Source organism: Apodemus sylvaticus, chromosome 17 (assembly GCF_947179515.1).
Source record: "Apodemus sylvaticus chromosome 17, mApoSyl1.1, whole genome shotgun sequence".
Taxonomy (NCBI): Eukaryota; Metazoa; Chordata; class Mammalia; order Rodentia; family Muridae; genus Apodemus; species Apodemus sylvaticus.
Genome location: NC_067488.1, coordinates 5178394 through 5203774, shown reverse-complemented (window position 1 = coordinate 5203774; position 25381 = coordinate 5178394). Strand labels below are relative to the sequence as shown.

The 25381-nt window shown below is 45.9% G+C and overlaps 1 protein-coding gene across 1 annotated transcript in view; it reads right to left on the bottom strand.

The window, feature by feature from the left end:
* The window catches only part of Grhl2 (grainyhead like transcription factor 2), a 102292-nt gene that overhangs the window by 47511 nt on the left and 29400 nt on the right, over positions 1 to 25381 (bottom strand). Inside the window, exon 8 of the mRNA XM_052161447.1 lies at positions 7820 to 7914. Within this exon, the coding sequence (XP_052017407.1) occupies positions 7820 to 7914 (95 nt within the window). The remainder of the gene's footprint in view (positions 1 to 7819; positions 7915 to 25381) is intronic.

The following is a 25381-nucleotide window of genomic DNA, read 5'->3' as shown; positions in this document are numbered from 1 at the left end:
CCGCAGGAGAGTGCACACAGCCCTGATTCTCTCTCTTCTCACCTGATGCTGAAATTTGATGATAGTTCTGTCTCTTTAAAACATGCTTACACATAAAATAATAATTTCCCCCCATTAGGGCTGTTTCCAGCTTTTTAATTTATAAACATGAATGTCTTTCTCTGTAGGTTTTGTATACAACAGTGCTCAGGAATATAGATTTGCTCCTGAAGTTGTTCTCTTCAGCAGGGCTTTCTCGGAAGCATCTTTTGTAGCCCAGGCTCTCAGATGGATGTCCCCTTCGATCTCGAGGAGGCCTTAATCAGACCTCCCCCTTCCCGGTCCCATCCGTGTTCATCTCTCCAACCTCTGAAATGCAGGTCACTCACTCCTCCCATGCCACCCTCTCGGATCCCACAGGACTGACGAGGACAGATTTTCTCTTTCTATGCGCCAATTGGCCGAGTGCAGGAAAGGAGAGGTGGGAAGGGGGAGAAAAATCTGGACATGTATTAGTAATGAATTGACCTAACTTAGCCTGTGTGACATTAATCCCACTATTCTAATTTCTCATCTAAATATTTAAAATAAAAAATGCAGAAATGACAAGAGAAAAGAGAGTCTAGCACAGTGGTTCCTGCCCATAATCCCAGACAGGGGTGCTAGAAGTTTGTCTTAGCTCCAGGCCTGTCCTAACTTCTCTGAGAACAAGACCTGTGCTGCTATGAATCTCCATAAACTGGTACCTCATTTGCAGCCTCAAATGCACCACTGTCTTACTGTCCACGAGAGCAGAGACGACCCTCCCAACATGGAGCAGGACTGTGGGAGGGTCGTGCTCGTCTCTTGGCTAGCTCGGTCTAGCTCGGTCTAGCTCAGTCTAGCTCGGTGGGCTCTCATGCATTTGCAGTGTCACTGAGGGAAGCTAGCTAACTTTAAATCACTCCCTAGTTAGATGAAAACTGTCACCTGCTTAGAACACAAATGATTGGATAATATATGTAAAGGCCTGGCGGGGTGCCTGAGATACAGTAATTACTGAACAAATATTAGTCATTGTGCACACAAGCACGCACCATTATACCATGAAATCCAAGTGTGTAATCCAATTCTCCGCACAACACAATGGCCCATAGCGGTTAGGTCCAGAGCCGTAAGTAGAATGAGGGGCAGAAACCATGGCTACCCCACACGCTAACACAAAAAGATCAACTGATATCTTCAGTGAGATGCCATCCAAAGATTAGTTCTTGCTCACAAGCAGCAGCTCCAGCTTTTCCTGTCAGCCCTTGCCTTATAAAAGGGGAACAAAGGCATGGCTTTGTTTAAGTTCAATCCCAAAGACTCCAGCAAATGTTTGCTTTCCCTTTCAGAGCTCCCTCCGCCCACACCACGCCCCAGCAAACACAGGTAAACGCCATTTGCCCTGCTTGGCTGTGTGTAACTCAATCTCTTTGAGACCTCTCCCAGGAGCCTCTCCCAATGTTCTCTTTGCTTTTGAGACTATGGGATGGCCCATAATATTCTCTATCAGATAACCTACCTAAAATCGGGCAAACACTAACTGAGTGAAAACCGAGTGTAACTTCTGCGCCAGTGGTAGTTTCTCTCAACCCCTTAGAAGCCCCCGGGGCAAAGGCTCCAACTCACAGGGGCTGTGGGTGGGAGATCGGCAAAGTGATGAACTCAGAAATATCGTCTCTTTTAGACAGTCCTTTGGCTCTCTGTGCATCCTTAAAACCAATATTTACACATCCCCGCCCCTACCCCCGTCAACACCCACCCCGTGTCTAAGAGCTCAAGGGAGCGAGCACTCGCCATTTAGAAAGAAATACACCCTAGGAAGGTGCGCTGTGACTACCAAGTTTAACTTTCTGTAAATTACTTTTTAGGTTTGTTTATTTTACTCCATCTGCATGAGTGTTTTGCATGTATATGTACCGAGTGCATGTCCCAGGCCCTACGAGTTTAGAAGAAAACATCAGATCCTTCCAAACTGGAATCACAGATGGTTGGGAGCCCCCATGTGGGTGCTGGAGATAGAACCTGGGTCCTCTACAAGAAAGAGTCACGAGTGCTCTTAACCACTAAGCCATCTGCAGACCCCCGGTTTGACTTTTTAGAGTTCTGTATTTGGCAGGGTATGATTGCACATGCCTGTAATTCCAGCACTGGGCAATGGACGCAGGGCAACCACAGCCATCCTGTTACATATTTCTAGAGCAGCATCTACCAGACATTTCAGATGGAAAAGAAATACTGGGAAAGACAGATAGATAGATAGATAGATAGATAGATAGATAGATAGATAGATAGATAGATAGATAGATAGATAGATGACAGACAGACAGACAGGCTGGAGACATGGCTCAGCACTAAGTACATTTGCTGCTCTTCCAGAGGACCCAAATTTGGCTCCCAACACCCATGTCTGGTGGTTCACAACTGCTTGTAACTCCAGTTCAAGGGGACATCTTCTTTGGCTTCTGTGGGAACTACACACACACACACACATACAAACAAACACACACAGAGAAATTAAAATAAAAAGAGAGAGGAGGAAGAAAAGAAATCTGAGACATGATAGATTGACCACAATTAGGCACTGAGTTGAAGCAAATCTCTTACTTAACATAATCTCACTTTACTAACCATGAAGCTGGGAATGCAGAAGAAGATAAAGTAACTGTGTCCCTCTCTCCTTACGGCCGTCTGTAGTGAGGGGTCACTGCCATCACAGAGGTGACTTGTTACCAAGCTGTCTCTTACACTAGCAGAGAGGCGATGCCTTCATTCCCACTGCTGCTGTGCAGGCAGCTGGGCGGGGCTTGCTCACACCAGCGGCACCTTGAGAGGGGAGTTCCTAACGGAGGAAACCAACGCACAAGGAGAAAAGAAAGATATGGGGATTTCACACGGACAAAGGAAGCTGCCCCACTGGGCGGCGGTCATCAGAGCTGCACGCACTGCCTCTGCCCACTGCCCTGCATGTGCAGGCTCTGCCAAGCACTGCTCTCATCTTCCTTAAAGATGGATTACAGAGGAATGAAGGCCTTCTGTCGTAATCAGCGAGCCCTCCCAACAGCCACTCCTCAAAAATGGCCTCAGCTCCTAGGAGACATCGTCTCAATATTAGAGCAAAACCAGACACAACTACTAAAAGTAAACTATTAAGGGAAACAGGGTTCGGGGGGAATGTCAGGATGCCACACATCTACCTTACAGGTTTCTACAGGTTCAAACTTACAGATACGTTTCTATTGTAATCCTCTCTCTCTCTCTCTCTCTCTCTCTCTCTCTCTCTCTCTCTCTCTCTCTCTCTGTCTCCCCCCCCCCCATATGTGGGGAGTGGTGTGTGGTGTGTGTATGTTGTGTGTGTGGTTGCGTGTGCTCAAGAGTGTGTGAAGATAGAGAACAACTTGATGAATCAGTTCTTTCTCTCCCACGTAGGTTGCAAAGCCGGAACTCTGACCAGCATTGTTGGCAAGCGCAATCACCCACTGAGCCTTCTCACCGCCCTCAGTTCATTTAAAGTAGATAAAAAGAGCCAGAGTTAGAGAACGGATCCCTACCTACGTATCTAGATTCGAGCATCCCACTTCCACTATATCATCAATATTTTGGTTTCCCAAGTTGCACATACCTTCATCTTCTCTGAAACTAATCTCCAACTTGCTTTTGTTTGTTTGTTTGTTTGCTAAATGTTGGGTGGACAGCCCCTTCATCCTACCATTTGATAGAGTGCAGGGAAAACATAGCACAGAAATAGGGGTGCGGGTGTGCTGGTCTCCTGATGGAAAGACAAAGAAGAGGCTACCCACCACATCTGCACACGGCACTCAGCTCGGCAGCATTCTAACCAAGCTCACCTCCCACGCGGTCAGACAGACACCTGTCGCTCTGGGATTAATCACTGTGCTGAGTAGGGTGTGGGAGTCAATTGAGGCTCTCCCTGGAAGGCTGGGAAATGGCTGTCGTCAGAGCTGTGCTGTGTGGGTGACACCACTGCAGAAGACAGTGCCCCACCCCTCTGAGCTAGCCACTCTTCAGCAACTCAAAAGTCTTGTGTGGGAAATTCCCATCTCGGAGGTTCCTGCTTGACAAACCTGCTTTCTAAGTACCAGTGTTGGGCTACAAGGGGAAAGCTAAGGTTAGAATATCCCTGCAAGTGGGAGTCATATGAGAGAATATGGCACAGCAGCTGTCCCCGCCACATGTCCCCTGCGTGTGTGGGACTCAGGCATCTACGGAGTGCTAACCCTCACTCCCACCACTTCACAGATGGGCAAACTAAAGCTAAAGAAAGGGAAGTCAGACACTGGAAGCTGACAATGCCTGCAATACCAGGATTTGGAAGGTTGAGGCAGAAGGATTGCTGTGAGTTCACAGCCAGCCTGAGCTTCATAGACAGACCCTGTTTGAAAACCACTCCACCAAGAAAAAAGAAACACAGATGCTGGCTACTCTGGTGTCAGGACTAGGCTGAGCCTATACCTCACTGTGGGTGCCTTCTGCCACACTGACCCAGACCCACGCCACGCCCACCCATTTCCACGCTCTGGCAGTGGAAACACTCAGAACTTCACCATCTGCACGCCACGGACCAGAGACAACACACACAGCACGAGGATCTCCAGACTGCACCGACCCTGAGGGGAACAGGTCTATTCTAAGGCTGGCCCGCTTGAGTGACCTAAGCAGAAAACCACTGTGGCACAACCGGAAAAACCGGCTCTGAGGTGGAACCTTGCGGCCACTCTGCCTGAAGTGGGACCTCAGCCAGAGTCTGGGACACACATACACACACACACACACACACACACACACACCCGCAGGCATTGGGAGCTTGAGCACCTTCCTGGGCAAATGTTCCCATAATTAAAGGAAGCTAAATGACTCGGGGTTGATGCCTCTCCTTTCTCCTGTCTGTTCCAGAGGTAAGAAAGATTCAGCACACAGGGCAGCCACAAAGAAGCAGGGCTAAGAAGACTGGCTGGGTAAAGTAGTCAAAAGCACTAGCCTCCACCCGGGAGGGTTCAAGTCCCAGCCAAACGCATGCGCACATACTAAATAAATAAATAAAATGTATTAAGAGGGATAAATAGAAGGTTTAGTGGGCAAAGTTCTTGCCATACAAGCGTGAGAACCATTTCGAGTTCCATTACATTGCCTCCTCCCAGACACTGGAAGCTAGGGAAGACCGGAACCTAGGGTTGATGTCATTGTGCGTAAAAATTCAAATGTATAGCCACAGCTGGGCAGAGAAAGGTCCAGGGCAGACAGTGAGCACTAGGAAAAGAGGGAGGCCGCCCATCATGAGAGCCGCTCAAACCCCTGAAAACACCAGGGCTCAAAGTAATTCAGAATCAATTATCCAAAGAAACTCAGAATCCTACATCTGTGTGTGTGTGTGTGTGTGTGTGTGTGTGTGTGTGTGTACACCTGGTATTACAATGTATACCTGTAATCCTAGACCCAGGAAGGGAACACAGGAAGACCCTGTCTCAGAAAAATGATAAAAAAAAAAAAAACAAAAAAAAACAACTCTATTTATAAACATGAGTGAAAACGTTAAAATTTCCACTGATTCATAAATGCAAAATATACCCACATTTGTTCTGTGAACCACAAGTCTGCGTTCTCCACTCTCCAGAAAAATAAAAGACAGACAAACAACAACAACAAAACCAAGCATCCCGTGAAATAGACTGAGACATGGAGACCCCTCCTAAAGCCTGCAGAGACAGACACGGTGGGTGTGAATGCCAGCGGAACCCTGAACCGAGTGCTCCCTGCTTTGCTGAAAACCCTTTCCGTAACTACTATCCTATCTTGTCTTCTGCAGTCTGCTTACTATAAAATCAGTAAATCTTTTTTAAAACTGCCGAAAGGCTCTGTGGACTTGAAGGTAAAAGCTCAGATCTGCTCAGCACCCCTGGCTGAGGGGCTGGGCTTTGGGAGTCTGGCTTCAAATGTCCTTCTGTAGTTTGGAGAACCATTTACAACCTTTTAAAATTTACTTCTCAGTTAACAAAGAACGACAGTCACTAAAAATAGATGTTACGGAAATCAAACAAAACTCTGCTGCAGGAAGTATCATGAAATATTGTGGAAGGCCATTTGCCAATACAAGAAAATCAGTATCTACCTAGAAGCATACCCATTCACATGTGTGTAAATGCACACACCCTGACACACATGTGCACACCCAAACATACATGTGTAGACACACATGTAGACGAGAAAGTGAGTACTTGTATCAGATGGAGTTACCACTCTAGCTGCAAGACCAGCTTAGCCCAATCACTACCCCATTAATTTCTATGAAAGCGGTCTGATTTCCACATGTTCTGCAAAGGTCTCTACTGAAACAGCCTTTAACATTCATTCACCTCTAACAACCATTACTGCAGACCGTGATGCTGGAAACATGGGGAGGATTCATGTTTAGAGCTGGCTTCCACACGGGGCACCTTCTGTGGCAGAACTGCACTTTCTTCTCAGGAACTATGAAGGGGGGTCTGGCCTCAGTAGTCACACTACTGTTTGGTTAGTGTTTCCCTATAGGATCCCTGGCTGGGTCGCCATCACCCACACCACAGCAGGATGATGTAGGGTCACTTGAAAGTGCTGATCTGTCTGTCTGTCTGTCTGTCTGTCTGTCTGTTTGTTTGGACTCACTCGAGATTCCACCACACCCCAGAATTGTGCCCTTATACAGACTGTCCCTGGTGTAGCCTCAAAGAGAAACATAAAGGAACCATCACAGGCTAAAGCAAGGGTGGCGTGGAATGGCATAGACAAACCTCTGTGCGGCCGTGACAGTCTCGGAGTAGGGCAGAGCTGAATGGTCTCGGGCAGCCGAGATCACTGCTACAATGTTGAAAGCTCATGGTGTAAGCGAGCACGCCAGTCACATGCTTTGCCTGCAGTTCTGTGTGAAGCTTGATCATGCACCTTGTAGAAAGACCTGTCCCCTTCTCTGGAACATTCTCCCAGCTGCACTGCTGGTCTGTCACTTTGTGCCAGTTTGAGCCTCTTTTCTTGGGCCTAAAGCCAGTTTCACCTGCATTGTTTTCTGCATGAGTGGAAGGAGACACTGGGCGATTCATTTTCTCCTGGGGAGCGTGCTTACACACTCCCTGCCTGTTTCCTCTCACCCAGCCTTCCCTCTCAGGATAATGGCGCATTGACAAGCGAGTTTACATTGACCTCCTCCTGAGACTGAAGACAAGAGTACACAACCGAGGCAGAAAAGAAGCTCAGGCTGGATATCAGACATTCCTCCACGTGCAAAGTGAGTCTGAAGAATCAGTTGCCTTTGGGGCCTTCAAGACAGACTTGTGGCTGGAGAACAAACACAGATATCTACGGAAACGCGTCCTTATCCAAACCTAGGCAGGGCCGGCATCAGTCTTTGACGCCTGGTTGTCAGAGCCTTTATTTACTCCTGCACATCTTAACCACACTTAGTCCCAGAGGAAGAGAAAAGGGTCAAACGGTCAACAAAGAATTGTTTCAGAGTCACAGTGGTGAAAAGCCATTGGAGGCCCAACTTCTGGAGTGCTATCCTCGTCACCAGCTGGAGATGTGGGTCACTCACCAGGAAGACCCAAGCTTCTTAAGGGTGGCACAGAAGAAGCCCAAGGGCTTAGGCAACTGGGGAGGGAGGTGGTAGCCTACCACACTGTTTGTCAGAGCAGAAGCTACACCTCCACAACAAAAAGTCAAAAGAGCTTTCTTTAAAAAGGATGTATGTTCATTTTCTTTCTACTCAAGTTTCTGGGAACGTACTAGACAAGGTTTTGGAAAAGGAGCGGCCCGTCGTGGGCCCACTCACCTTGGCCTCCTCGTTCACATCCCAGGTGAAGGAAACGGCATTGTAGGCGATCTCCTCGATGTTCCCGATGGTGTTGAAGCTCTCCTTGTAATCAGCTGCAACAGAGAAAGAGAAAAAGACCTCAGCAGAGCAGCAGTCAGATGGGGAAGCACACGCCTGTAAGCCCTGCGCTTGGGGAGTAAACACACAAGGATGGGGCCATCCTATAACAGAGCAAGTCTGAGACCATCCCGGGATACGAGACACCGTGGTTCACAACACGCATAGACCACATGCAGATTAAACACATGCATGTATACCTACATACATACCACATACAAACATGCAACGATGAACACATGAACATGTATTTGCAGAGCAAAGGAAGAATCCCTCAATAACGCATTATTTCTCAATGGCCAAGTTCTAAATCTGCCTACCTATTTTTTTCTGGCTACCAGTGTGACAAGCTACAGCACCTATTTATACTATTCTACCTCTAGGGAAAAAAATAACACACATCCTTTTACTGAAAGACCGAATCTGTGTGAACCCTGCCTTCCCCTGATTTGACTGCTAGTTCGTTTTTCCTTACTCACGTCTAAACTGGAGGGAGGAAGGTAAAATATTCTGCCAACCAGGCAATATCACTAGGACTTTAGCAAACAAACTACAGAAGAGTCAAGGTTTTCCATGTGCAGTGATGGTGGCAGGGGTCAAACACGGGGCCTCACACATGCTAAGCACATGCTGTGCCACTGAATTGCAACCGCACGCCAAAGACATTCATAGACTTGTTTTTGTCCTCCAGAGAGTTGTTAGTCACATTTTGGCAGTCATCACCTAACCACTCTGGCAGTTTCATCTTCACCCCTCGTACAGGCGGTATCTATCCTCCCTCCCCCATCCCATCACACTCCATGGCCAGACGACAGCCATCAGCATGAGGCTGTGTACTACCCTGGGCGTACTGGGCTACACAGAAAAGCCATCATTTGCTAACTTCCTCTCCCCAGTGATGAAACTGAGACCTGGGCCCTGCAGCTAAACACCACTACCACTATGTTCTCAAGAATGGCTCCCAAGAGAGGGGTGGTGGTGGCGCACACCTTTAATCCCAGCACTTAGGAGGCAGAGGCAGGCAGATTTCTGAGTTCGAGGCCAGCCTGATCTACAGAGTGAGTTCCAGAACAGCCAGGGCTACACAGAGAAACCCTGTCTCGAGTGAGGAAAGGAAAGAAAAGAAAGAAAGGAAGGAAGGAAGGAAGGAAGGAAGGAAGGAAGGAAGGAAGGAAGAGAAAAGAGGCTCCCTAGACTCCCTAGGATAAGCTAGTCTAGCCTCAAGCTAAATTCTATTTCTCCTCTTTCTCAGAAGACCTCTACTTTCTACTCTCCACATATCAAGCTAATACTATTTTTTTTTTTTTGGCATTGTATTGTTTTTCTGTGTCTTGAGACAGAGTCTCACTGTGTAACCCAAGCTGGCCTTGAATTGAAACATCTTGTCCTCTGAATGCTGCGAAGACAGACTTGAGCCACCAAGCCCAACCCCAGATCTTAACATGAAAGGGTGTCTATTCAACCTAGGAAAGCGAGAGACCATAAATAAAGAAAAGAAAAATGAAAGCAAGCACAGTCTACTGACCGACAACTAACTGCCTTTACACCTCACCTCGGGTGTGTTATCTCGCATCTAGCTCCTTCTCCACAAACATCTTTACACAGCAATAAAACAAATATCTTTTCACTGCTATATTCTCTTGCTAGGCCCATCTCTAGCATCTCCCCATATCTAAATCCTTCTGTAAAATTTTTGGTAACTTTTGTTAATGATTGCTAATAACAGATAAATGCAAATACCATCAACTCAGACCGTGGGTCATGACTTTACTCTTGTTGGTCACTCAGCCCAATAGTTTGTTACGGCAGTGTTTCACTTACTTTAATTTAATTATAAATTTCATGTAAATTTAATTATATTTCATTAAAGTAAATTCTTGGGGGCAGAACGCATAGCAGGGGCTGAGGAAAGAGGAGCTGGGTTCAATACCCAACATGGAAACAAAAGAGATTTGAAAGAGCATGTTCTCAAACATAAGGCTGCTTCTCGTTCCGGTTTCTCCTGTAGAGACGACATGGCACAGTGTCGGCCTGGCTGGCCTGTGTCTGCCTCCCGCATGCTGGGGTCAGAGGTCAGTGCCGCCTGCGAGCCCGGGCTGTCCTGTTTGTCCAGCTTCCCCAGGGAGCTGTGACAGTCAGTAACTGTGCCCGCCCTTCTCAGGTGGGCTCTTTCCAAACTGATGTTCAAAACCTGGTCTCTTCCTCTCCTCCTCTGCAACCCCTTGATTGTTAAAGGGTTCAACAGTCATTCGTGGGTCTCTGACTACTTGTATTTCTTATTCTTTTTCATTTTTGTAAGTTCATTCACTTATCTTGGCTTTTCTAAATCTGTCCTTGCTCTACTTTTCTCTTAGAGTAGTCAAGAGTTTCTGCTGATTTTAAAATAAATATTCCAAGGAAAATGAGAAAGAAAAAAAAATCAACATTCCACCCTAGAGTTTCTAATGAGGCACTGCGCAGACGCAGTGGGATGGTTGTGAACACGCGCCTGTGCTTTTGAAAGGCAAGCCAACAAACGCTCCCATTTCTAAGAGAAAAGAAGAACGCTGATTTAAAACCCAGTTCCTTGATTCTTCACCAAGTGCCTTGGGAGATGATCCTGGAATCGAGTGAAGAGCACTCTGAAGGCCGGCTGTGAATAAGACAGCAATGTCTCTTCTGGAAACTGAGGCAAACCAAGGTAGTTAGACTGAGCACTGCGGCATGGTGGATTCCTACATCACAAGGCGGTAGTTTTCCAGTCTTAATTTCCCCCCTTTAAAAAAGGCTGAAAAAGGAAAAGGTTTCATACCGACTGTAATATAAACACACCAGAGTCTTCTGACATAGCTCAAGCAACAACCACAATAGCCAAAACATTTACTCTGTGCCAGGAACTGTCCTCACTGGGTCCCTGATCTTATAGCTTTTGCAATACAGGGACCAGAACACAAACAAACACATAAATATAAAGAACCAAGATAATTATCTTAAATCTACTTGCTTTTTCAAATGAATCTTGAGTTTTCTCTTCTCATGTTTCTTGCCCATCAAAAACAGAAAAGCAGAATGAAGGTAGTTCTTATTATGGTAATTTATACACAAAAGAACTAAATATGCAGCTAGCAAGGCATACCAAAATACTTGGAATGGGGCGATGAGTAATTCTAATGAAACTGGTCCCTTTGATGCTATGGTGCTAGCCATCAAGTCGGAATCTCCAGGCTGAGGTTACCCTGCCCCAGATGTACAAGTCAGGGCAAGTAGTATGGAAACACATGGCCACAGACATTCTGCAGGGCGTGTCAGGGTACGCCCCGCCCCCCAGCAGTCCCAGGGCTTAGACTATCTGAGGAGCAGATCCTCCACGGTTGGAGGCCAGTAGAGGCAGCAGAGGGCTTGGGTGGGATACAGGCTGCTGCCTGAGTCTTGTCCCTGAGCATGGCGAGCATGGCGTGGGGCCAAGATGACATTTCTGCCAGCTCTCACACGGGGTTTGTGAGTGTCTTTGCTCTTTTCTACACTTGAGAAGTCTTGGTGCTGTGGCAAAACAGAGAGGATCTTCTGGGTACTTTCAGACCACGCCACATGCGGTTTGAGGAAGCACATTCATCTCTATTTATGAGGTCCATGTAACAGTCTATACTTCTCCCTTCTCCTCATGATGGAACTATACAAAGGGGGACCAGTTATCTAACCAGGGACATTCAGACATGACCACCCTCACTGCCTGGCACTCAAGCCCAAGGGTTCTTGGATGGTAACTGTGCCCGTGCTGAGGACGTGCACACTCAAGCCTGGCAGACCTTGTGCCAACAGTGAGCTCTGAGGTCCTTTGTCTCTGTTCTTACAATCACTCCTGGGGTAGGAATCGGCATGTTCTCTCCTAGAGAAAAGGCAAGCTATCTGTGGAAGTCACAAAGCTGGAAACTAATCAACTAGTATTTGAAGTCATGTCTGTCTGATACCAAGAGCCACACTTGTACAATTCCAACCATAAATCATTGGCAGATATTGATAGCACAGCACCTGTTCCAATGGCAACTGTTTTCTGAGGTGCTGAGGGGACATTTGGTGAAGGAGGTAGGGAACCTGGGTGCTTGGGGACCATGGGAAGTTACTTAACAAAGGAGGGCAGGGGCATGGCGCTTCAGCAGGGAGAGGACAAACGAGAAAACATTTCCAGACCCTGCAAGCAGAAGAAAGCTAAGGGAGAAGTTCAAGCTAGCCCATCTAAGAAAATCAAAGGCACTGGTGCCGTGGAAAAACGATGCTTACGTTTTATCATGTGTGCCAGAAGGTACTGAGTATGCCTACACTTCCCATATTCAATTCTGGCAAGTTATATTCTACATAGAAATTATGAGACGCAACTTTTAATTTCGCAGGAGGTATGATGGTGAATCCTTCTGTTATCTTTTACTTTTATCTTCTGCAGATAATGAGCAGTCTGTTAATTGGGTATTTTGTTTTAATTCAGACTTTTGAAGGCTCAGGCTCCTCACACTGATGGTAAGAACACTGTGATGCTGGATGACAGTCAAAGGAACCACCACCCCCTGCCTGCGCCTTAATTAAGCCCCGTGCGCTTGGAGAATTATAACTGCCCCCCTTTAATTATTTTATATATATATATATTGTTGGAGATTAAACAGACTGGTGTAATTAATACAGACGACGGTACTCTTCTGGGAGCTGCAGATTCTGTCTGGACTAGTGGAATAATGAGGGCGGAATGCTGGAGACAACCCAGGAGCCCGGCCAGCTCGGCTCAGAGCCACAGAGCCTCAACACACAGTTGCTTGCTTAAAGCTAAGACTGTGGCATGGTAGACAAGTCCTGGAACTTTGAGTCAACAGGTCTACCGTCAGGGTGATAGATGGGAGACATACAGCAAACAAGTATATCAGCTGTGGACACCTGGGCGCATATATGAACTCTTCTCCTTGACCCTCCATGAGTTACCTCTGAGAACAAAGGCAGTATCTAAAGAATGCATAGCTGCTTCTCCATGGTGGACAATGAACCATACCTGACCTCACTTGTTCTGAACATCTGTGTCCCCCATCTGCAGCCTGGGAAGATAGCACATGAAAGAGAGCAGATCATCTCAGGACACGCAACTCTGATTTAGAAAAGATGGAAGAAGCTCAAACTTTTCTTTAGTCCCCCCTCCTCTGTTCTTCTAAATCAAAAAAGCACCATTTTAAGGCATGTGTGACTCATGTAAGAATTCACCAACAAGCTTGTTGTTTTCCACAGAGCACTCTTAACGAGTCACAGGTAACCTGGGTCGGTGTCCTTGAGTATGTTGACACCTGAGCTGATTTTTGACAAGTACCAAATCATTTCCATTGTTTGGTCCTAGTCCATGAACAAATAATACCCACCATTCTCTCTCTCTCTCTCTCTCTCTCTCTCTCTCTCTCTCTCTCTCTCTCTCACACACACACACACACACACACACACACACACAGAGCCAAATGTGAGCTAGGCTCTGTGCTAAATACATACACATCATGCAGACGACCATGAACCTTTGTCTATAACCTCACCTGCAAAGAAAAATATAAGCACGCTAAATACCTCTTCGGCATGCGTCTGTCTTATTGTTTTCTGTTGTTGCAACTGAATACCATTGTCTTTAGTAAATTGCTTTAAAACAAACAAACAAACAAAAACAGCTGGAGTTTTCAAGGCTGAGCCCAACCGGCAGTGATAAGGGCTTTGTCCTCATCATAGTGAATGGTGACAGAGGGGACATGCCAGCCTCTCTCACCAGCCTCTCACGACCTCCCACCTCAAACACATCAGCACACAGACTAGAGATTGGGTTTCCAACAACAATTCTTGGAGACACATGACAACCTCACTAAGGGATTACGAGCTGACCTGGGACTACACCTACAAAGCCGTCTATACACAAAGCCAAACCCCTTTGGCTTCGGTGACATAAAATCTTTCAAGTGTGCATCTTTTCAGTACACAATCCAGAATGTTGGTGGTAAGGTTATGAATACACAATGTGAGCAACAATGACTCTTTGGTGTTCTTAAACTGTAGTACTCAATATACCATTGTTCTGCTCACTGTGGCCTACATAAGAGCCTTCCTGGTCTAAGTTAGGAGGACATCCTTCTTAGGACTCTCTTTGCACTAAACCTAATATTTTTCTTGTGTTTTGTGGTGGTTTAAATATGCTTGGTCCAGGGAGTGGCCCAATTAGGAGGTGTGGCCTTGTTGAAGGAAGTGTGTCACTGTGGAACTAGGCTTTGAGACCCTCCTCCTAGCTGTCTTCCGATCAAGATATAGAAATCTAAGATCCTCCTGTACTATGCCTGCCTGGATGCTGCCATGCTTCCTGCCTAGATGATAATGTATGAAACCTGTATACCAGCCCCAATTAAATGTTGTCCTTTTTAAGAGTTGCCTTGGTCATGATGTCTCCTCACAGCAAAGGAAACCCTAAGACACGTTTGGTCTCATTTCTAGGGCAGGAATTATATATATTACAGATTTCAGACTACAATAATATAAACAAAATTAAAAAAACATTTTGTATTTTAGACTAGTACTATGTTCCACATATGCTATTCTTTATACTATTTAAAGTCTAGTCCTGGGACTCATGAGTAAAGTGTTTACTATGCAAAATATGAAGACTGAGTTTGGATCATGTATACATACACACAAGTGCCCTTATCCCCAAACTTGACTTCAAAACAGTAGTAATAAATAAGTGACATCGGTGACAGTTCACATCCTGTGCATAAATATCCAACGATACATACCATACACATGAGCCTCTGTGTACACCCTGGCTGCAGCTACACACCTAATCAGCTTGGCCAGACAGGCATTTTTCTGACTGGTCTAAGTAGTTTTACTATTTTGTTGCTGGCCTACAACATTAATCTGTGGACCACACAAAAGCACCTGACACCTTCTGAGAGTTTTCTGGACGAATAAAGATACAACAACTTGTGCGTTGGTGTTAATTTATACTTCTGTGTGGTGGGAACTGTTCGGCATTTGCCCCAGGTCTCCATCCTCCATTTCATCAGTTGATGCTTTGCTGCTTTGTGAGGTAGAAATGGGAATGAGCAGTCATCAAACCTGGAACCAAAACCTATTCTGCAAGCAGCTGTAGTATCCTAGAAGAGCTACCATGTTCCCTCCAGCACAAACTCTGGCCTATTCCCACCCCATAGCAAACAGTTTCAGGAAAAAAAGTGGGGAAAACCAACTGATTGGTAAAAGAAAACAGAAACAATTTTCTCAAATGATTGTACTTCATACTATTGCTAAGAATCTCAAGAATTAAGGTCCTATGAAACATTTCATTGTTCTCAAAACCTTGAAAGGTATATAGATATAGATATAGATTAGATTAGATATAGATATATAGATATGTAGATATAGATGATGTAGATATAGATGATGTAGATATAGATGATGTAGATATAGATGATTGATGTAGATATAGATGATGTAGATATAGATGATGTAGATATAGATGATTGATGTAGATATAGATGATGTAGATATAGATGATATAGATATAGATGTAGATATAGATGATGTAGATATAGATGATTGATGTAGATATAGATGATGTAGATATAGATGATGTAGATATAGATGATGTAGATGATATAGATGATGTAGATATAGATGATGTAGATATAGATGATATAGATGATGTAGATATAGATGATGTAGATATAGATGATATAGATGATGTAGATATAGATGATGTAGATATAGATGATGTGGATATAGATGATATAGATGATGTAGATATAGATGATGTAGATATAGATGATGTAGATATAGACGATATAGATGATGTAGATATAGATGATGTAGATATAGATGATGTAGATATAGACGATGTAGATATAGACGATATAGATGATGTAGATATAGATGATGTAGATATAGATGATGTAGATATAGACGATATAGATGATGTAGATATAGATGATGTAGATATAGATGATGTAGATATAGATGATTGATGTAGATATAGATGATGTAGATATAGATGATGTAGATATAGATGATGTAGATATAGATGATGTAGATATAGATGATGTAGATATAGATGATGTAGATATAGATGATATAGATGATGTAGATATAGATGATGTAGATATAGATGATGTAGATATAGACAGAGAGAGAGCTGTGGTCCAGAGCTGAAGCAAGCAGACCCTCAGAGAAATGACATCTAGATCACTCGTGGTGACTAAACTGATGGAGCCTAATTCCTTCAGGGACGAGGGATATGGTAACATTAACTTCCATCTTCCACCATCCTGTACAGTCTCCCCATGCTGTAGTCACATGTACCAGACTAGCTTGTAGACACGGGAAGGTGAACCTGTTCCCCGAGGGAAGGGGGGGATGTGCTCAGGGGTCACAATGGCTGACCACATAGATGGTGCAGTTTACGTCTCTCATGCTGTTTCTGCTTAATTTTACTCATTTTCTTCTATTATTACGGGATTTTGATATTATTTCAAGATTGAAATGCTATTCTTTTAAATGCACCTTCGGAAGAGTTAGATCTGTCCTCCAAAAGGGGAAAACCTTTGCTAACTTTTGATTGCCTTACAAGGGTGACCCCAGCATCTAGCCACCTGAGTGCCTTGGCCTCGGAAAGTTACATGGCTTGTGTGAGCTAGCCCCCTACCCACATGGGAATGGCAAACGCCTCGGTGTCCAGCAAAGGAGGGGCAGGAGAGGGAAGGAGAGAGGAGAAGAAAAAGCAGAGTACAGCCCTAAACGCGTGGGTCTGTCAGGCTAGTGTGGGGGTGGGGAGGTGGGGTAGGGTGTGAGCACGTGTGCATGCGCGTGCACTGAATTCTCATTATCATCTAGCACTGTCTGTTTAAGGAGCAGTTCCACCCTCTCATTAAAAGGGGGAGAGGGATTGTCTTCAGGAATCCACTACACCCCAGTCCTCCATGGAACATTCCTTCTGGTTAGCCATTTGGGCTCCAATATTCCCTGGAAAAGAACAGCTGTTTATTAGAAAAGGCTCATTAAGCAATAACGATCCGGACCAGGGTAAACAAGGCTCCTCAGAACAGCAAAGAGAGGTTCAGCTTCCACTTTCCAAATCTAGCCTCTTTGTTTTGGATTGCTTTTAAACAATTCCCCATTTGTTTGATCCAGTAAAACTAATACTTTCTAGCTAGGTTTAAAAGGAGAATCTCCCCTAGTTTATTAGTGTGCACTATGTTGTTACTCTAAGTGATTAAATCATTACCTTCATTTAAAAAAGAAAACCTGGTGTGTAATAAAAGGGCAGCTTAATACAAGAAAGCGCACCGCTGGGCTGGAGGACCAATCGCTTACTCAGATGGTTGCCCTGTCAGCATCAGGACCCAAATCCAATTCCCCTGAACCTAGATTTAAAACAAACAAACAAGCAAACCAAACCCTAGTGTGGTGACACGCTTGCAACCCTGTATTAGAGAAACAGAGACAGGCAGATAGATCCCTGGAGCTCACCAGCTGTCCAAGCCAGTGAACAATGCTTTCTCAAGCAGCGAGGTGGTCAGCAGCTGCGGACTGACAGCCAGGTGGATCCCTGGCTTTCACTCGCTTTCCCCCCCTCCCCCAGGGAAATGACCCCAAAATGAATCCATATTAAAGAGATGAGTCCGACCCCAAGCACACTTCCTTGTTAACTAGACAAACTCAGGCTGACCAAAACGCCCTGGATACTCATGTCCCTAACACTCGTTAACTGCTCAACATTGGTTGAAAACCTGCTATGTACCAGGTGCTGGGTACTTAAAGGTTGAAAAGAAATTCTCTGTTCATTCAAATAACTGGACATCAAGTGGACGGACAGAATGAAGCTGCCAGTCAAACTTGTAATGGCTGACACAATCCTGATCCAGGAGGGGCTGCCTACTCTACAGAGAAACTCAGGAAGAATCGCTCAAGTGGGGGAGGTTGGGGACCTGGTCGTAAGTGAGCGGTCTTGTAGGTGGAGAAGGGAAGGCCCGAATCGAGTAGAGCCATGGAGAACAAGGAAGTTGGGAATAAGTTCGGGAAGGCAGAAAGGTGAAAATGTCCCTGCAGACGCAGCACTGAAGTTTCTAGAAGACATTGCCCTGACTTTAGACATGACTGCATTAAGATCTAGTGTGAAATCTGGGATGAGGGAGACCCGTGAGGGACCAAGGGCTGGAGTTTGGGAATCAGTCCCAATGTCTGGGGGCTGTAAATGCTGTTCCTCACCTTAGCCTTCTCTGTGGAGGGAAAGGGGGAGCCCAGGGCCACTCATATCAGGGAGGAAAGGAGAAAGGGGTCTCCCCAGGGGTGATGCCCCAGACACATTGAGTTGCTAAGATTCAAATTGAGACAAGCATGCAATAAACAGAAGCCCACAGTGGGCCTATATTACCAAGCATTATTTTCTGTCTGCACAAGCATCAAGCTTTAAGGAGTACTTACATCTTATAACTTTTAAATACCTAACCTTCGCACCTGATGATGCTTTTATCACATCAGTATTTCCCAACCAAAGCTAAAGATGAAAAGGAATTTTCAGAAACCGCAGCACCACCCTCTAAAGCAGAGCCTTTCTCACACAGCATGCGGAGGTTTGGGAGATTCCTGCCCTCCCCCCCACCCACCCTTCACATCTGGCTCTACAGAGGAAACAGGTCTGCCTGCCCTCTGGCTTTGTGCTCAGAGACACTTCTATCCTCAGCCCTCACAGGTTGCGTTCTCACACTTTTGTTTTATTTTATAATCAAGCTTAAGTATGTTTAGAAGAATGGAAGCAGCCTAAAGAACGTAGTAAGATGAACTTAATTTATTGCTAGGAGACAAGCCCACACTGTCCAGACTGTGGAATGGGGGAGGTCTTAACGTTCTGAGGCTAGCACAGCCCTGAGTTCAGGTAAATGAAGAAGGGGCCGGTGGCCAGAGCTTCTCATGTCCAAGTCTTCCTTGGGCCATAAAATCTATCTTCCCTGACGTCTGCATACCTGATTACCTGTAAGGAGGCTCAGGAACACAGCACCCTAGAGCCAGAATCCTCCAGAAAACCTGGGAGGGGAAGGAGGGGTAAGATTTAATCTGAATACAGTTTCTATTTGCATGAGTCTAATGCAGAAGCTCCAAGCTAAATAATTGACAGTGGCCAGCAGACTCTGGGCTTGAGTCTCCTCTGGAAGGCTCCTCTGATCTTCAAACACAGTCACACAGAACTGAGTATCATGTCATTACAACTGAACTGTCATACAAACATCTTCCTTCACAGCAAACTATTATAATGGGACACAAATTTAAATTGGCTTTTAAGAAGAAATTCGGATAGACAGTGATGGTGCTCTCCTTTAACCCAACACTCAGCAGACAGAAGGAAGGAGATCTCAGAGTTTGAGGCTAGCCTGGTCTACAGAGTGAGTTCTAGGACAGCCAGGACATACAGAGAAACCCTGTCTTAAAACAGAAAGAAAGGAAGAAATTGATTTGTATTGGGACACACACATTCACAAATCCTATAATGACATGCTAATAACTGAAAATCAAATATATAATTACAGGATTACTATTAACACTACACCTAATAAACTCTGAGACAGGAAATATGACTGTGAACAAAAATTAAATCTGAGATTGAATTATAACATGTTAGATTGACAACTTGTTGGCACCGAGAAGTACTGATGGTCCCATGGCCATCAAACCCTGCTTCCCCACTGGGCAGATTGCGATGTGCATTACGGTGGACTGAGCTATAGTTCAATGAGAGACTCCTGAGTCGTGTCAAGGAGAGAGTGTGTGTGAAGTGACACAGACTAGCTGTGGCTTCATTTTCATGATGTTAATATGAATTGTGAGATCTCAACTCATTTGTCTCCCTATTTGAAAGATAACAGAGCCGGGCGGTGGTGGTGCATGCCTGTAATCCCAGCACACTGGGAAGCAGAGGCAGGCGGATTTCTGAGTTCGAGGCCAGCCTGGTCTACATACAGAGTGAGTTCCAGGACAGCCAGGGCTACACAGAGAAACCCTGTCTCAAAAAAACCAAAATCCAAAAATCAAAAGAAAGATAACAGGAAGACGCTCATACTCCAAGTGGACACCCTGAAGTCCAGCCAACTGGTAGACTTGGGGTCCACTTCCACTATTTTTCCACAGGTCACACTTACAAACCTAGGAGCTTCCTGTTACGAACGAGCCCCAGGAGCTGCCGGCCTGCTGTGTGTGTGAATACTCGCCCTGATATGCATCCGCCAGCCTGAGCTCAGCACCTGGCCACGTGTTCTCTTGGCACCGCAGGGGTAAGGCACAGTGACTAAGGAGCAGGCAGAGCTGTGCTGCCCTTTCATGGCCCTCGCCTCCTCATCCTCACCTCCAGTCAGTCACCAGGTGAGGCTTGTTTCCCATTTCCGAATCTCAGCTCCTGGTTTTGTCCTTAACCATCACTGGCCTCCCAACTGCCAGTCCCTTTCCTGCCCTTCCCCTCAAGCTAGCCCAGAATTCACTCTCCCATCACAATTCTCACAGATACCCACAATTCTTTTTTTTTCTATTGAATTTTTTTTATTCGATATATTTTTTATTTACATTTCAAATGATTTCCCCTTTTCTGGCCCCCCACTCCCGGAAAGTCACATAAGCCCCCTTCCCTCCCCCTGTTCTCCCACCCACCCCGTTCCACTTCCCTGTTCTGGTTTTGCCCTATACTGCTACACTGAGTCTTTCCAGAACCAGGGACCACTCCTCCGTTCTTCTTGTACCTCATTTGATGTGTGGATTATGTTTTGAGTATTCCAGTTTTCCAGGCTAATATCCACTTATTAGTGAGTGCATACCATGATTGATCTTTTGAGACTGGGTTACCTCACTTAGTATGATATCCTCCAGCTCCGTCCATGCACCCACAATTTTTATCCAATGGCTCCAAAACCAAGTACTACAACTCACTAAGGCTTCAGTGTGTGTTGTGTGGAGACAGCGTCACCCAAGGGCCCCTTGAGAACTGCAGATCAGCAAGTTCCATTTGCGGATACTATATCCGTCACTCTCACATCACCACGGATCTTCTTTAAAACTCCATCTTCCCACCGTACCCTCTGCATCCCCCGCCTTCCGTGCCCGCTGCATTGGTCCATCGACCCTCTCTCTCGCAGTAGGATGCATGAGTGCTGGAGTCTCTCCTATCTTTCTTAACAGATATATAAAGTGGTTTTCCAGTGTCAGTTTGTTTTGTTTTTTTAATTTCGACCATTTGACCAGGCAGGTGCCACTGTCTGGCATGCAAGATCCTTCAGCTCGGCATTACCTCTCGTGACCTTGACGTCCCTTCAGAAATACCTGCACTGAGAAACTCGCCTTTTAACATCTCAGATGTTCATCTTCTTGCATCTAGGTGAGGGTAATGTGATGGGTAAGGCCCTGTCTTAATTACATTTTAATCACCAGGGCTGAAAAAGACCTGGCCCACAGAAGGCACTCTGTAGTTATCAGCTGAATGAATGTATGCATGCATTTCCTCAAGCTGGTGTAGGAAAAAAATGGACTCGTCAGTGACTAAATGCCTTAATATAATGAGGTTTAAAGACAATCAAAGGACAAAATATCATTTATATGGCTTCTCCAAGTGGGAGGCAGAGTTTACATGGAATGCTTTTGGGCAGCAGAATGGAAACATATTTACAACCTGAAGTAATTGCCATTATGCAAGGAGCTCACAAGGAAGAGCTTCTGCTGGCAGAGAACTCTGCATGTCTGTCTGTCTATCTGTCTGACCTCTGTGGAGCTGGGGCTCAGTGTTATCCCTTCCTGCCTCGCCCCAAACATTTTATGAACTAACATATAAGAACCACACACCTGACCTGGCTCTCAGATATTCCAGACCTACACAACAGTCTGAGAGCACAATGTCCTCGGCCCTGGACGGCAAGGACGGAAGCATCAGAGCATCCGTGACAGAGTGATGGCATCCTCTGTCACTATGCACTACATGTGACCAGAGACAAGGGCCAGCCAGGCCCTGAGATGCAGCACTGATCACAGATAGTGAGAAACCTCGGCATTAGGTTTCCATCCACCCACACGCCCCAAGGCTGAGGTGGAGTTCTTACCTCAGCCATCTCCCACCTATCTCAGCTTTTAGAAAATACAATGGTTGTTTTAAAGATGATTTTTGTTTGGTTTGCCTTGGTTTTTTGAGACAGGGTTTCTCTGTGTAGCCCTGGCTGTCCTGGAACTCACTCTGTAGACCAGGCTGGCCTCGAACTCAGAAATCCGCCTGCCTCTGCCTCCCGAGGGCTGGGATTACAGGCGTGTGCACGTCACCCAGTGAGAATGAATTTTTTAAAGTTAGTGCATGGTGGCTAGAGAAAGCTTGTAACAAAGGAGGTTGTGCCTAAGGAGAAGCTGTCAGTAAGGCGCAGTCCACTCCGACAGACCGACCTTCCACCAGTCTGAGAGCTTACGCACACGTCGGCCTGTACATCACTACATCCGGCTTCGTGCTAACCACAGAGCAGAGGAAGGAACACAACAGACAAGGCTCTGCTCTCAGGGAGACTGCCTTCTAGAAAGAGAGGAAAGGAGGCATACAAACATGTGAATGAACAACGGGTGAGCTGTTGACACGTGTTCTGATATGAAGTAAAGACACAGCGACAGGGATCTTGTTGGGGTTTGAAGGAAATGAGGGAACACGGTTCATCTCAAGGCCTCCTGGGGCAGTGGGGAAACCATGCAGAATCGGCTTCACTGAAAAACCAAGAGTCTGGGAACAGAGGCCACACTGGCAGCCCCCTGCCCTATGCCCTGGCCCTGAGGTCCTTTTCTTTCTCCGGGAACAGACTGGACCCTGGGGTTTCTCTGAGCCTTGGGAAGTACAAAACACCTTTCCACATAAAGGGTGAAGCCAGGAAACTCAGGGCAGCCTTAAAGAATGACTGAAAACCTGGTCCAAGTAAAGTAAGCTTGTGTAAGGAGAGGCAAAAATGTTCTCTCACCATACAGAATGCAAGCCAGTGACTATCTGGAGGCATGAGTGCAGGGGCATGCTGGGTAAGCGAAAGCTCTAGTGGGAGGGGCAAGGCCTGTGGCCATGGGCAGGCCAGGAGTGGAAGTAGAGAGACAGAACAGGGGTGGGGGCTAGTCATCCCAGCCCCCTACAAAGTGAGATGAAGACACTCGTGCCCATCCTCACAACGGTGGCAGATGTCATTTAGGGGCTGTGAGTCCTATAATGCCCAACTATAAAGATCGTTGATTAAGAACTCAAGCTTCAGCTGGGCGTGGTGGTGCACACCTGTAATCCCAGCACTTGGGAGGCAGAGGCAGGCAGATTTCTGAGTTCGAGGCTAGCCTGGTCTACAGAGTGAGTTCCAGGACAGCCAGGACTACACAGAGAAACCCTGTCTCAGGAGGGAGGGAGAGGGGGAAGAACTCAAGCTTGCTGAGATGGTGGCTCACACCTCTATAATCCCAGCACTTGGAAGACAGGCAGGCAGATCTCTGTGAATCTGAGGCCAGTCTGATGTATAGAGTTAAGTTCCAGGACAGCCAGAACAGCAGTGAAACCATGTTTAAAATTAAAAAAAAAAAACAAAAAACAAAACTTAGGCTTAGGTCAACAAGATGGCCAGTAAAGGCACTCAATTCCAAGCCTGAAGACATAAGTTCAACTCCAGAAAACCACATGGTGAAAAGAAAGCCAATTCTCACAAGTGCCTCTGCCTATCACATGGACACTGTAGCACACCCATGTGTGCCCACCCACATGCCACATGCACACTTTTTCTTTTTAACATACAATAAACTTTATTATTATTATTATTATTTCGAGTTAATCAGGGCATGGGGAGGGGAGTTAAGAGGGTAGTAGAGGCAGAGAAAGTCAGTGAGAGGGAGAAGAGTAGAAAAGTAGGGGGGGAAAGAGAAAGGCAGAGGGCAAGAGCTACAATGAACTTTAATTAAAGAAGCCTTGTCTCTGTTTCTTATTCCAGCTCAAGGTCTCGGATGGACTCAACCACAGACACTGGTAGAAATTGGGGAACTGTCTTTTTGTTTATGTTGTTAGACTTACTTGTTTTGCATGAGTAAGTATATATGTTATTTGCCTACATACACCTATGTGCAGCAAGGTGTATGTTTGTGTTTGTGTGTGCACACACATGTTCGTGCACACACACTCTGCATCTACATATGCAGGTATGTGGGGCTCTCTGAGAAAAGTATAGAGGCAAATGGGAGGTAATAAAGAGAAATTTATTGGAAGGGCTAGAGAGGCGGGAAATTACTCAGGTCTCTGCGCAGGTAACCCTGGAACAGTGTCGGAGCTGGCGAGCAGGCAATGCCAGCCAGGCACCTTTATGATTTGCCTTATTTGAACTGAGCCTATATTTCCATTTAATTGCTTCTCTCATTTTCTTGGGCAATAATTATAAGACTAACTTTTCAAATAAAATGAAATTGCTTCTCTGTTCTACCCGGACGGTTACAGAACAGGTCAGAGCACGTTCTCCTACAGCTGTGCTCAGCCTCGGGCTTGCGGAACACTGGCTCGACTTGGGAAAACAGTCCTTGTCCCAGCACTTGAGCTGATTGCGAGGATAATTCACCTGACAGGGAGACACTGCTCCTTGCCTCAGTTTCCCTGTTGATTAGATTAGTATTTGGCTAGTGTTTCTTTGTGTGCCCCCCCCCCTGTATATGTGAGGGTAAGAGAAATGAGGACTGGGAACAGCTGACCCAGTCAACGGGCTATACCAACAGTTAGTTCTCCGGTGACTCTCCAACATTAACCTAGTTACTAGCTAACAATCTCTACGATTGGTCCAAGGAGCTATCCAGGGTGGCCTGAGGGAAGGAGCCTTTGTCCCACCATGTAAGACATGAAAGCAAGTATCCTTTTATTCTTTTACTGGCTTAATATTTTGTGATATTAAATTACAATGATAATCTGCCTTCTTCCTACATCCATAAGGACCACAGCCAAAGTCTAAGGGGTTATGACTTTAATTATGAGAAAAGGAATTCTTTATGAGAATACGTTTGCTATATACTGCTGATACTTTCAAGAAATCTCTCGAAATTTTGAGATCTCCTCTCCAGTTTCTCCCACTCTTCTCTATGTCTAGGAAGTTTGATCCTGCAAACGCTGAGGAGCTCCTGTGCTCCCCAGCCTTGAGTCCGATTGAGAAGCCCAGGCAGGGAGCTTGGGAGCAGGAAAGCCTGGGTACTTCTCCACCCCGCTGGCACCGAGCTTGCGGCTGGCAGCAGTTCCTCTGGGGTTCCACCTCCCAGTGGAAAGAAAGCTGCTTCCTCTGTGGTCCCAGTTCCTGCTGGGTGGTTCCCCCTTTGATTCTCCAGCCCCACAGGTGCTACCTGGATTGTCTCCCAGTACTCCATTCTTTCTAACCTTGGCAAGGAGCTAGCTGACTGACTAGGTAGCATAGTACCTGCCTTTCTGTCTGGACCCTT